This window comes from Tachyglossus aculeatus, chromosome 12 (genome assembly GCF_015852505.1).
Source record: "Tachyglossus aculeatus isolate mTacAcu1 chromosome 12, mTacAcu1.pri, whole genome shotgun sequence".
Lineage (NCBI taxonomy): Eukaryota > Metazoa > Chordata > Mammalia > Monotremata > Tachyglossidae > Tachyglossus > Tachyglossus aculeatus.
Genome location: NC_052077.1, coordinates 17,585,228 through 17,600,027, shown reverse-complemented (window position 1 = coordinate 17,600,027; position 14,800 = coordinate 17,585,228). Strand labels below are relative to the sequence as shown.

Sequence of the window (14,800 nt, the reverse complement as noted above, 5' to 3'; positions counted from 1 at the left end):
TGTGTTCTGGGCTGAAAGCCAAAGCAGAGTTGTGCCAATCAGCTCCCTAGAATTCTCTCTATAAAAACAGAGTATTGAAACATTCAATAGACTGCTTATCTATACAGGACATAAAAATAATTGAAACCAAGTGGGCAAGTGTTCTAATTAGGATCACCCACAAAAGAGTCTTAGAAAACAGCAATTAAAATTGGGAGAAATGTTTAAATACCTCCCTTTCATTGATTTATTTTAATTTTCACTGCCCTTTATTTTTTCGCTTTGAGTTACACGATTTCACCAGTGACATGTCGTCTGGTTATTAACCTGAAAAAAGTAACCGGGGAGTTCCAGGTCGGAGGCAGGATGAAGGCAAGAGGTGGGAACTGAGACAGACGAGATCCGAGGTATAGTTGGCAGATTGATGGTGGAGGAATGAAGCGTGCGGGCTGGGATTTAGTAGGAAATCAGTGAGGTAAGATAGGCTGGGGCCAGGTGACTGAGTGCTTTTACCGATCATAAGGAGTTTCTGTTTGATGCAGAGGTGGATGGGCAAACACTGGAGGTTCCTGAGGAGTGGGGAAACATGGATTGAAAGGTTTTGTAGTAAAATGATCCGGGCAGAAGAGTAACATAAGGACTGGAGTGGGGAGAGGTAGGACACAAGGAGGTCAGCAAGGAGGCTAATGCAATAGTTAAGACGGGATACAATAAGTGCCTGGATCAGCGGAGTAGCAGTTTGAATGGAGTGGAAGGGGCAGATTTTAATGATGTTGAGAAGGTAGAACTGACAAGGATGTGGTGACAGATAATAATGATGGTATTTGCTAAGCGCTTACTATGTGCAAAGCACTGTTCTAAGCGCTGGGGAGGTTACAAGGTGATCAGGTTGTCCCATGGGGGGCTCACAGTTTTAATCCCTATTTTACAGATGAGGTAACTGAGGCACAGAGAAGTTAAGTGACTTGCCCAAAGTCACACGGCTGACAGTTGGCGGAGCCGGGATTTGAACCCATGACCGCTGATTCCAAAGCCCGTGCTCTTCCCACTGAGCCACGAAATGAATATTGGTGTTGAATAAGAGAGATGAGTTGAGGATAATGCCAATAATAGAGGTTTGTGAGACAGGGAGGATGATGGTGCTATTGTGATGGGAAAATCATGGGGAGGACAGTGTTTGCATGGGAAGATGAGGACTTCTGCTTTGGACATATTAAGTTTGAAGTGTCGGCAAGATATCCAAATAGAGGTGTCCTGAAGGCAGGAGAAAATATGAAACTGCAGAGAAGGAGAGAGATGTAGATTTGGGAATCATCCACATAAAGGTGGCAGTTGAAGGGAAGCATATGACAATACATGTTTGTTCATAAAACCAATTTTAAATAATTTTCAGTCACGAAATTCAACACTTTCATCATCCTGTGTTCTACTACTGAGTTTATGTCTCACATATTTTGAAGGGCTTTGAAGTTCACCTTAGGAGTCCCAAGGATCAACTCCAGGGAGGTCACAAGGGGCTAGTGCTACCATGGGTTTCTGGATACCAAGCTACTGCTTTTGGCCACAAAACTTTATGGGCAGATCTTCCAGTCTGGCTTATCCCACGCAGGCCTGCAAATGGGGTTAAAAAGACTCAAAACCAGGTCCGATACTTGAGATTTTTTTTATGGTATTTGTTAAGGGCTTACTATGTTGTGGGCACAGATGTGTCTGTGAATTATATTCTGAATAAGCTGAATGGGTTACTGCTTTTACAGTTTAGCATCTTTTCTGTTCAAAATGCAGATGAATACAGATCAATTTGTTCTCAATATCAACTGTAAGAAACTATTTCCTCAAATTAAAGTCTCTCTGTCTTACAGTCTATCTGCAAAAATTGGATATTTATGTGTCTTGAAGCAGCGTGGCTCAGGGGAAAGAGCACGGGCTTGGGAGTCAGAGATCATGAGTTCGAATCCCGGCTCTGCCACATCATCATCATCAATCGTATTTATTGAGCGCTTACTGTGTGCAGAGCACTGTACTAAGCGCTTGGGAAGTACAAGTTGGCAACATATAGAGACAGTCCCTACCCTTGTCAGCTGTGTGACTTTGGGCAAATCACTTAACTTCTCTGTGCCTTAGTTCCCTCATCTGTAAAATGGGGATTAAGGCTGTGAGACCCACGTGGGACAACCTAATTACCTTGTACCTCCCCTAGTGCTTAGAACAGTGCTTGGCACAAAGTAAGTGCTTAACAAATACTATATTATTATTATTGAATGATTCCACCTTTTATATTTTTTTCTTAAGTGCAGTGACATGATTTTGGTTACTAACACACATTATGGTGCTTATAGAAATAAAATCCACATTCAGACGCAATTCCGCAGGATTTTTGATGTTCTGGGTTCTGTTATATTTTCCGGAGATATAAATGTAATAGAAATCTGCCCTTTCCTCTCCAGCCAAACTGCTACCCTGCTGATCCAAGCACTTATCCTACCCCAGCTTGACTTCTGCATCTGCCTTCTCGCTGACCTCCTGTCTCTCTCCACTCCAGTCCACACTCCACTCTGCTGCATAAATCATTTGTCAACAAGAACGTTCAGTTCATGTCACCCAACTCCTCAAGAACCTCCAATGACTGCCCATCCACTCGTCTACCTTGCTTCCGACCCTTTTTCCACATCCTTCCCCTACATATACTCGGGACCACTACTCTTTCCACCGTCAAAGCATTACCAAGGTCAAATCTCCTCCAAGGGGCCTTCCCCAATTAAGCCCTATTTTCCCTGGCTCGCTCTCCCTTCTGCGTCATCTGTAAACTTCAATCCATGTCCCTTGGACACCCACCCCCAACCCACAGCACCTATGTACATTACTTAAAATTACATATTATAAATTACTTAGTCATATTAATAAATAATAGACTGCAAGCAGGGAAGTGTCTGCTAATTCTGTTGTACTCTCCCAAGTTCTTAGTACAGTGCTCTGCATATAGTAAGCGCTTAATACATACAACTGATTGATAGAACTAGATTTCATTAATAACAACAGAAGGAATCAATCAATCAGTCGTATTTATTGAGCACTTACTGTGTGCAGAGCACTGTACTAAGTGCTTGGGAAGTACAAGTCGGCAACACATAGAGACAGTCCCTACCCAACAGCGGGCTCACAGTCTAGAAGGGGGAGACAGAGAACAAAACCAAACATACTAACAAAATAAAATAAATAGAATAGATATGTACAAGATAAATAGAGTAATAAATATGTACAAACATATATACATATATACAGGTGCTGTGGGGAAGGGAAGGAGGTAAGATGGGGGGATGGAGGGGGGACAAGGGGGAATAATGTAGGGTTCTTCATAATGTGGTTATTTGGTCTGTTTTCAAGTAGACACTAATAGACTTTATTCCAGGAGCACTGAATTCACACTGAGGTTATGCCACCCTGCACTTCATTCCATCTTTATTAAACACATTTTGACAACAACTCACAATTTGCCATTTGGAATGAATTGTATATTTACTATAGGAGATTTTAAAACTAATGAGATGATTTTAAAGAACTTGAGCCCACAAAACAGGTTTTACCCTTGGACTGCTGGGGTCATATACTGTGAGCCCGTTGTTGGGTAGAGACCGTCTCTATATATTGCCGACTTGTACTTCCCAAGTGCTTAGTACAGTGCTCTGCACACAGTAAGCACTGAATAAATACGATTGAATGAATGACTATATCACATTGCAAAGGAATAAAATCTGCCCTCAGAAATCTTTAATCTAGTATTTCCTCATAGATATAGCCTTATGTAATGTATACAATGTACTTTGAAATCATTGCTATTTTTAAGTATTTTTAGAGTACTTGTTATGCGTTTATAATAATAATAATAATGATGGCATTTATTAAGTGCTTACTATGTGCAAAGCACTGTTCTAAGCACGGGGGAGGTTACATGGTAATCAGGTTGTCCCACAGGGGGCTCACAGTATTAATCCCCATTTTACAGTTGAGGTAACTGAGGCACAGAGAAGTTATGTGACTTGCCCAAAGTCACACAGCTGACAATTGGCAGAGCCGGGATTTGAACTCATGACCTCTGACTCCAAAGCCCATGCTCCTTCCACTGAGCCTGCTTCTCCTATGGTTTACTATGCCATCTAAGCACTGGGTTAGACAAAAGGTCATCAGATCCCATATGGGGCTCACAGTCTAAGTACGAGGGAGCAAAGGTACTGATCTCCATTTTGCAGTCAAGGATCCTGAGGTACAGAGACGGAGTGATCCGTAACTTATTTATATTGGTGTCTGTCTCCCCCTCTAGACTGTAAGCTTGATGCGGGACGGAATGTATCTGTTATATTGTTATATAATAAACACTTAATACAGTACTCTGCACACAGTAAGTGCCCAATAAATACAACCGATTGGAGCAACAGCTCCATACAAATGCCCACGGGTATGTACGGTACATTTTCACCAAAAGATCATATCACCCTATTCACAGACGTGTGAAACATCCTGCCTTTGCAGTGTTTTTCACATCAGGTTATGACTGTAAAATGCTTCACTTTTTTATGATTTGCTCTCTTCATTATAAACATATATTTGATCAATAAAGGATGTTAGATGCCAGGTAATGGTGCACAAAAAATGCTATTTGGTTTCGAGGTTTTTAATTCGTAACACTGAATAAATACATTCAAGCAGAGTCTTGCTCATGACCTCTAATCCTAAGAAATTCTGTCATGTTTGAAAACTAGCTCCCAGTGGGGCCTGCATCTCGATGTTAATAGTTAAGAGGTCAATGGAACTGCTAAACAGTTTGTATTACTGTCAGGGTGGTCGTGAAAACAACACCTGCTCCATGAGCACTTGGCAGCTGGGTCAACAGGCACTGTGGGAATTTATCAACTGAGGGGGGCCACTTGCATAAAACTTTGACTGTGAATTGGGAAAAGACTGGCTTATTGGGCTAAAGCTGCTCTATTATGTATGACTCTGTAGGCTGGAAGAGGGATTCGCTGACTTCAGAATAAAAGCGAAAGATAAACTGAACTGTTTTCCCTTATAAAGCGATAAACAACCGAAGTCTCTTTCGTAGCCATTATTACAAACAGTAAGATGAAGATTTAAAAAAAAAATGCAGTAGTGGACTGATTAAATGAGAGGAAAAAAGACTCTTCCTAAAGGGGTTAGGAAAGACTTTGTGGGGGTAAATAAGTTCTGAAAAAGGAAACACTCAAGTCTAGATTTTGCAAAGATTATTAATTCATAGGCCTCTTTTAGGAATGGTTTTGGCATTATGAGTAGGTAACAGAGATAACACCCGATGTACTGACATGCTACAGTTATGATTTAAAATAATGTTGCTCTTTAAATACTTTCAAGAAATAGCACTGGGAATAGTTCAGACGAAGTGAAGTTATTTTTCCCACTTGGGTCTACCTAAGGCAAAAAAATCAATTATAGTTGCCAACAACTGATGAAATCTTCAGACCATTTGTGTAAAAATCCCCTGGAGTTGTCTTTCTGCTGCTGAATTAAATACCCTTACCAACCTGCCTGCAGGGACTACCTAGAATGTGTACTTAATTTGGAAGTGAATCCCAAAATATCACATAAGGATCAAAATGAACATCCTGAAATCATACATTATTAGCACCGGAGACATTTAGAAGCAGAGTGGCCTAGTGGAAAGAGTACAAGTTTGGCAATCAGAGGGCCTGGGTGCAACCTTGGGGAAGTCACTTAACTCCTCTGTGCCTCAGTTCCCTCACCTTCAAAACAGGGATTCATTCATATCTGTTCTCCCTCAGACTGTGAGCTCCACGTGGGACCTGATTATCTTGTATCTAACCCCGCTTTTTGTACAATGCTTGGCACGTGGTAGGCAGTTAACAAATCTTATTATTATTAGCAGCAGCAAGCCATCATAACCTGAAAGGTAAGGGAAATGGTCAACTGTAACCCTTAAAGGTTTGGAATTAAACTACTAATGATTATAATGCCACCTGCGATTTGTAGAGTTGCTTTCTTCAGAAGAGCTCAGTAAATAAAGAAATTACGAGCTTCGCCTAGGGCCACACAATCTATCGGCAGCAGAGTGGAGTTTAGTAACCAGATTACTTACGCCAAGCTTTATCCACTAGCATTGACTGGATCATCATCATCATCAATCGTATTTATTGAGCGCTTACTGTGCGCAGAGCACTGTACTAAGCGCTTGGGAAGTACAAGTTGGCAACATATAACTGGATCCTCTCCCAAAGCCAGCTACCAAACTAGCAATTTTATGAATACAGGCTCACAGCACAAGGTGCTAGAAATCAATGATCTCCTTTTAGGTTCAGGGTATAGAGAGATTTCCATATATATTTTAGGTTAAATTGTCCTCCCAGGCTTACTAGACCAAAGAAGCACCAGAGGTAGAGCTCCTGGAGGTTACTGTTGGTTCTGAGTTAGCCCATATCCCTCCTTTGATGCCATGGGATGATGATTTGGGTGCACTGTTCTGCTTCGACTGGCCTCTGCATATGAAATAGAGAAAACCCTAAACTGGCAAGGTTAGGGTGTTCCAGTCTGCATGAAGCAGGATTGATGTTCAGGTAGATTCTTCCCTACACTGACCAACATGATCAGGTTTCCTCCAACCAGTAGGCTAGACAGATAAAGCTTCCTTTGGAAGGGATAGATATGAGGCTGCTCTCACTGTAATAATTGTGATATTTGTGAAGTGTTCACTACATGTCAAGCAGAGGGGGCTCATCGTCTAAGTCACATTCTATCCTCCTCTCCATCTCCTCTCTGGCAACAAGGTCAAATCAGAAGTCTGGCCATCAGGAAAATGCCCAAACGGCTTTGGGGTAGTAATCTCTTTTGGCAGGCTTTGGCTAGAAAAATCTCAGAGGGAAATTGGAAGGACTGAGCATTCCCTGGTGGCCTGTTAACCCCCAAGTGACCTTGGATCAATTACTTTGCCTTGTTTCTCAGTTTTCCCAGTAAAGTAGCATTTAAATTACATAATAGACCATTCATTTCCTTATTCAATGCTCCAACCCGTGGGTATAAATGGCCCAGTGCTCTCTGATCTGGACATCCAATTCAGTTGATTTGGTATGATCAAAGGTATTTACTGAGCACTGTGCGTGCAGAGCACTGTATTAAGCACTTGGGAGAGTATGATGTAACAGTGTTGGTAGAGACATTCCCTACCCTCATCGAGCTTAAAGTTTAATAATAACTGTGGCATTTGTTAAGCGCTTACTAGGTGCCAAGCACTGTTTTAAGTGCTGGGGGAGATACAAGGTAATCACTTTGTCCCACATGGGGCTCACAGTCTTCATCCTCATTTTACAGATGAGGTAACTGAGGCACAGAAGTGAAGTCACACAGCTGATAAGTGGCGGAGCCGGATTAGAACCCACGACCTCTGACTCCCAAGCCCGGGCTCTTTCCACTGAGCCACGCTGGGGAGACACATGAATATATATAATTTATAATATTTACTTTATGGGTATTTGCATCAGTACTGTGGGGTTGAGGGTGGGGTGAATAGCAAATACCCAAAGGTCACACATCCCAGTGCAACCCATTGGTAGCCATATAAAACTGTTCACATGACTGGAAATTTGGCAAGTTGGCAACTCGGTGGCCAGTCTTTAGCTGAATACCACTGTGAGATCCCAGTAAGCGGCTGCTAGCATCTATCATGCTGATGCAGAAATGGACATAAATCACAAAGTCAGCAAGGATATTAGTCCTACTATATGCCCTACAGAGCATAGTATTTGATATGGTTGATATGTATGAAACCGTGAGCAAATCTAGAATCCCTCTTTAAACGCAGAGTTCGTTGTGACTAGATTTTCCTATGAGGAGATAATTATTTAGAATCACATTAGCTGGTTCTGCAAATAAGCATTGTGTTAAAACTTCTCGAAAGCTTTTGAAAAAGATGCAAGTCTGAAGCATAGCACCTGAATGCTACTATGCTCAACCAATTAGCTAGTGTTTCAAATGTAACATTGTTCACATGCTGAAGTGTCTGCTTATATAACTTCAACTCATCTGAGGAGAAATACTACAATAATAAACTTTGGTGCCCATATCAAAACAGCATGGGTTTCTCACCAAATGTTTATGGAAAAGTGGTTGCTTTGCCACAATCAGCTGAATTTTTAATTTATGCCTATGCCCAAGGACAGTGTCTTTAAGACTCTAATTTCTTCTCCCCTGAAACCAAACACAAATCTTCACCCTTGCCCCCCACATGAAATAACTAAGCAGAAGCACAGTAATGGGAGGTCTGGCCTCTCAGGTATGTCATTTGGAGACCACCCTACTAGCCAAGGTCACGAAACACAAAAGCCAAGGTCACGTAAGGCAGCCTCAGTAATTAGATCCTAATAATGGATTTAAGGTGTAAAATTCACCAAAACTCAAACCAAGACTAAACAATTCAAATGAAGAGAGCAAGCATGAGGGGAGGAGGTCACGGAGAGAGAAGGGAAAAGTATTAATACCATTAAAGCGGACACTCAATGTTCAGTTGCCTAAGAGCCTGAAGAAGCAACATCCATTTTTTAATTAGTTCATCAGAAATTATTATCATTAGCATTTGCCTGTAATTTATGCATTATATACAATTATATGTTTATTTCTGATTCTTTTACCACGAAGTTGGTGGTCATCAATTATCTGAATTTTTGTCTCTAGTCCCAAAGAGAAAACTCCTTTTCCAATCATTAGTAAATAAAGTAACCACGGTATGCGCCTACTTTTCCTGAGTGGGCCCATCTATTTCCACATCAAACAGAAACTCCTTATCACTGGCTTTGAGGCACCAAACCAGTTCTCCCGCTCCTGCCATATATAACTGATCTCCCACTATAATCTAATCCTTATACTTTACTTCTCTAACGCCAACCTACTCACTGATCCTCCTCAATCTTCTCATCAACCCCTTCCTCACATAATCCCTCTGGTGTGGTACTACCTTCCTCTTTACACCCATCAGGCCACCACAATCCCCACCTTCAAAGCCCTACTAAAACCATAGTTTCTCTTAGAAGCCTTCCCCCATCTCCCCAAGCTAGTCTCTATTTCGCCTATGAACTTGGGACTGTACCCACTGAGCACTTTGAAACTCACCCCACCTCCTTAGTGAACCTATCGTTATACTCAGCCGCTTACCCTATCTGTAATTTATTTCATTTCGATTGTAAATTCCTTGAGGGTAGGGATCCTGTCTTCTGCCTCTATTGTACCGTACCCTCCCAAGTGCTTAATACAGTGCTGTGCATTCAGTAAGTGCTCAATAAATCTCAGCTGATTAATTCATTGGGTACACAGTGAATGTAAACTCAAGATAATAGCTTAAGTGCTAGGGGTAGTAATTACCAAGAGGGTGTGTATTTTATTGAAGCAACCTAGTATTTATATGGGGACATATCTGTTTCCATAGGAAAGAAGGTGTTAAAGACAGAAGAAAGACAGATTCATTATTCACTTAGACTGCTTCAGCTCCTCTAGTCAGAAAACTACTCGCTTCCCTGGAATTACTCTTCACAAGGGAAAACTTGTTTATGGGTTTAACAAGAACTTGCACTTTTTCTTTTCTGATATCATTTACTGTCTTGACTCAGAAATTGGACTAGTATCTTCCAGCATTGGATGATAAAATTGGCTCTGATAAATCAATGCAGAAAGCATGTGTGACTCATAGGGGTGACATGTGACATAATTCCAAGATTAAAAAAAGGCTGCTCTTCCAGGGGAGGGGAAGGGATTATAATCAAATTCCTTAGGGAAATATTGGTTAAGTTCTATGAGGTGTCCCAGAACTCAGAACCATTTCAAAAATATGGTCAGATCTATATAGCACTGTGCAAAAGACCTTAAAATAACACTTGTCACTCTGTTACGGGTACACCGAGATTAATTTAGCCCATTAGGTTTTGTCCTGACGGTAAATAACAGCAGGGAATCTTGGATTTTACATCATTATCATGATGATGATGGTATTTGTTAAATGCTTTTCATGTGTGAGGCACTATTCTACGTGCTGGGGTAGATAATCAGGTCAGACATCATCATTGTCCCACATAGGACATCACAGTTTAAGAAGGAGGGAGAACAGGTATTGAGTCCCAACTTTACAGAGTGAAAAAACTGAGACACAGAGAAGTAAAGTGACTTGCCCAGGGTCACACAGCAGGCAAGTGGCAGATTTGAGATTAGAACCCTCTTCCCTTGACTCCCAAACCCATGCTCTTTCCCTTAGGCCACGGCACCTTTCAATCCACAAGTTCAAAGACCTTTGACCTCTACTACATTAACTATCATTACCACTTATCTGTGAAGTAAACAATTATTTTTATGAATTGAAAAACTGAAACTGACAATGCTAGAGTGGAGGCCACACATTTAGCCAATGAAAGAGCTGGTTACCTGACAATGTGGAGATCACAATAAAACTGCCTAAAGTTAATAAACTTATCCTCTTTGCAACAGAGGTTGTAGAGTCTGTCAGTGAATGCTTACCTTTATCGCTCATTTCAGTTAATTTCCTTGTGATTAATTTGACATAACTAAAACATGGTTGCTTTTGGCGGACTCAAATACATATGAAAAATGCTTACCTTTTAGGATCAAAAATCTTATACAGTTTTCCATTGTGAGGCTGGGTCATACTTTTACTGCTTGATAAGATGTAAACCTCACCTGTAGGAGAAAATAAACGAAGTTGAGTTAGAAATCAGAATATTATCAACTGTGGTCCCATACTCTGCAGTTACACTTGCAAAAATTCTTATTAAAAAAAACTTCACAAGTTCTAATTCTTATACTCACTGCCAGACTGTGAGTATAATAGTACATTATTATTACCATTATTATCTGGAAATTTCAACTGGTTACAGGAAGTAAAATGGGGAAGCTGCTTGACCATGAAAATTAAATTGCTTCCTGGATCACATGATTTATAAACGATCCATAAATCTAGCTGGCTCTCCCGGATTCTAGCCTTTCTTTCCAAATCTCTTCTATGTGTTTCTCCAGACTGGTATTTTCTATTTTAGACCTAAAAAACTAAGTAAATCCATTTTATTTTACTTTAGGGCTGTCAATTTGGCATCAACGCTTCTGCTCATACTGACATGGCTGTGGCACAGCAGTAGTAATGTATGCATAGGGTCTGGGATGGAGATGTGAAAGACAGAATCCCATTACAGACACTCCACAGTTCAATCAATCATATTTATTGAGCACTGCATGCAGAGCATTGTACTAATCACTTGGGAAAGTACATTACAAAAGAGTTGGTAGACACATTCCCTGCCCATGAGTTTACAGTTTAGAGGAGGAGACAGACATTAATATAAATAAATTACAGATATGTACATCAGTGCTGTGGGACTGGAGGGGGTGGTGAGTAGAGGGAGCAAATTAGGGCGATGCAGAAGGGAGTGAGGGTAGAAGAAATGAGGGCTTACTCATGGAAGGCCTCTTGGAGGAGATGTGCCTACAATAAAGCTTTGAGGATGGGGAGAGTGATCATCTGTTGGATATAAAGGGGACGGCATTCCAGGCCAGAGGCAGGACGTGGGTGACAGTCGGCAGTGAGAATACGACTGAATGAATGAGGAAGATGAGATCACGGAACAAAGAGTAGGTTGGCACCAGAAGAGCGAAGTGTGTGGAGCTAAGAAATAGAAGTAGAGTTGGATAGATATGGATAGAAATCACTCATTACTGGTGCCTATTCTAAGAAAGAAAATTTTGATATCTGCCTATGCCTTCAAAAGTTTTTTTTCCCCATAAGATAGTCTAGCTGTACAGGGCAGGTAGGATTTCTGTGAGGCAGGATTGCATCAATCTCAAACCTGTACCTTTTTGGGTGTGTCTGAAAAGATGTAAAGTAAGGGAAGAAAGATCTGGGAAATATTCCCTCAGTTGTCTCTATGTACCAAGCATTTCACTAAGAGCTGCAGTAGGTACAAGACAATCAGGTTGGATACAGTCCCTGTCCCTAATGGGGCTCACAGTCTAAGTGGAAGAGAGAACGGGTATTGAATCCCAATTTTACAGAGGAGGAAAATGAGGCACACTGAAGTTAAGTGACCTGCCCAAGATCACAGCTGCCAAGATGGTTCTTAAATCTACCATCTCTAGCCCTGATCTCTTTCCCTCAATGCAGTTTCACACTTCCTCCTGCCTTCAAGACATCTCTACTTGGATGTCCTGCCATCACCTCAAAAGTAACATGTCCAAAAGAGAACTTCTTATCTTCCCACCCAAACCCTGTCCTCTACTTGGTTTTCCTGTCATTGTAGACAGCACTACCATCCTTCCTATCTCACAAGCCCGTAACCTTGGTGGTCTCCTCAACTGATCTCTCGCATTCAACCCATGTATTAAATCTATAACTAAATCCTATTAATTCAACCTTCACAACCTCGCTAAACATCTACCCTTTCCTATCCATCCAAACTGCTTCCGTGTAATTTCAAGCACTTATGCTAACCTGCTTTGGCTACTGCATCAGTGTCCTTGATAACCTCCCTGCTTCCTGACTTTCCTCACTCCAGGCCATACTTCACTCTGCTGCCTGGATCATATGTCTGCAAAAACGTTCAGTCCATGTTTGTCCACTCCTCAAGGGCCTCCACTGATTGTCCATCCACCTTTGTATCAAACGAAACTTTTTACTATCAGCCTTAAAGCACTCAAATCACCTTGCCCACTCCTACCTCACCTCACTGCTCTCCTACCCAGCCAGCACACTTCACTCCTCTAATGCCAATCTACTCACTGTACATTGAGCTCTTTTAGACTGTGAGCCCGTGGTTGGATCGGGACTGTCTCTACATGTTGCCAATCTGTACTTCCCAAGCGCTTAGTACAGTGCTCTGCACACAGTAAGTGTTCAATAAATACGATTGAATGAATCTCACTGCCAAGCTCTCGCCCACATCCTGCTTCTGGCCTAGAATACCCTCCCTCTTCATAGCCGACAGATAATTACTTTCCCCACCTTCAAAGCCTTACTGAAGGCATATCTCCTCCAAGAAGCCTTCCCTGACTAAGCCTTCATTTCCTCTTCTCCCACTCTCTTCTGTGTCACCTGATTTGCTCCCTTATTCACCCCTGCACCTCCTCAGCATAATAATAATAATAATGATGGCATTTGTTAAGCGCTATGTGCAAAGAACTGTTCTAAGCGCTGGGGGGGATACAAGGTGATCAGGTTGTCCCAAGTGGGGATCACACTCTTAATCCCCATTTTACAGATGAGGTAACTGAGGCACAGAGAAGTTAAGTGACTTGCCCAAAGTCATACAGCGGACAATTGGTGGAGCCGGGATTTGAACCCTTGACCTCTGACTCCAAAGCCCATGCTCTTTCCACTGAGCCACGCTGTTTCTCATGTATGTACATATCCCTAATTTATTTATATTAATGTCTTTGTCCCTCTCTAAACTGTATATTCACTGTGGGCAGGGAATGTGTCTACCAACTCTGTTAAATAGTTATATTGAACTCACCCAAGCGCTTAGTACAATGCTCTGCATACAGTAAGTGCTCAATAAATACAATTGATTGATTGATCACCCAGGCTCTCTAACTCCCAGCTCCCTGCTCTTTCCACAAGGCCAGACTGCCTCTTTTTGTGGGCAAGGAAAATGTCACTTCATTATTCCGTATTGCTCAAGCTCCTAGTACAGGGCATCATACTAAGTGGGCATAAATGCTTCTACTATGTTACTTAGCCAGGGAAAAGAGACACCTAATGCGTACCTCTGTATTTTCCATGTCTATAGGAGGGTTGATATGCTCTTGAACGCTCTAATGGTGTGTTGCAAATTAGCATGTGAGGCTTTTTGGGGATAATTCAGCTTTGGCGATGGGAAGGATATCCCTATCTTGTTAGGAAGTGGTTGTTCTAGGTGATCAATCATGTTTTTTAAAGGGCATTTGTTAAGTGCTTACTAAGTGCCAGAGACTATCCTGAGCACTTAACTCTACTGTATTTGAGCCATCCTGTTTACAGAGCACTGTTGGAGATAACAATGCCTTTGAAAGGATGCTGAGCACAGCCTCCAACCACTTTTAAGGGTTTTGTGAAAGTTTTTAGATCCCTTCGCTACAAATCTAAAAGCTGATCACACACATTTGTGTGCTCACTGCCTCGCTAATACTGCTTCTATCTCCTCTTGATAGGAAAGCCCTCTATCCCTGGGTGGCTGAATATGCCTAGAAACCTGCTGTCATACCCTCTACCCCCTCTCCCAGCCAACCCCTCATAGGCACACCATTTTCTAACCTCAAATGTTTTCCCTCTTTCTAGGACATACGCCCACCCTGTTCGAGAAACAGCTGCATTGCAGACGGACTACTTGGAAATTAAAAGTGTGAATCCATCCTGAAACAGAAGCCTCGATATGACCATCTAGTGTCTCTACAGCAAGCAAAGGCTATATTGTTCTCTGCTCCAAGAGTTAATTTGTCAAAGGTGAAATGGGAGGAGATTATCTGACACTCCTCTTCGACTAGCCATATTAGAACATGAGGAGTAAAAAGAGAGGTAGCAATTCAATATGAGTATTTGTACAATACCTAATTCATCTTCTCCAAATCCTAATATGTGACCTGAAAAGAATCCTCTACAGGAAGCACTGCTGCCAAGACAGAGTGGTTTCTCTTGCCACTGCTTGGTTACAGGACTCTGTTGGAGAGTTAAAAAATTTCTGCAAGAGAAACACACCAAATAACTTTTTATTGCGTTTGCATAGAAAACAAAGTATAGACTAGTAAGAATTACAAT

The 14,800-nt window shown here is 41.6% G+C and overlaps 1 protein-coding gene across 5 annotated transcripts in view; it reads right to left on the bottom strand.

Annotated features, from left to right (window-relative positions):
• Positions 1-14,800, bottom strand: part of LOC119935599 (hedgehog interacting protein) — a 100,230-nt gene that overhangs the window by 16,399 nt on the left and 69,031 nt on the right. For 4 of the 5 annotated variants that reach the window (XR_005453394.1, XM_038755009.1, XM_038755008.1 and 1 more), the window contains 2 exons: positions 14,593-14,723; positions 10,617-10,698 (listed from right to left, as the gene is read on the bottom strand). Coding sequence is in view for 4 of the 5 variants with exons in the window: in XM_038755009.1 (XP_038610937.1) it covers positions 10,617-10,698; positions 14,593-14,723 (213 nt within the window). In the remaining variant the exon portion in view is untranslated. Of the gene's footprint in view, positions 1-10,616; positions 10,699-14,551; positions 14,724-14,800 lie in introns of those variants that run through there. The other variant, XM_038755010.1, reaches the window with a different exon arrangement.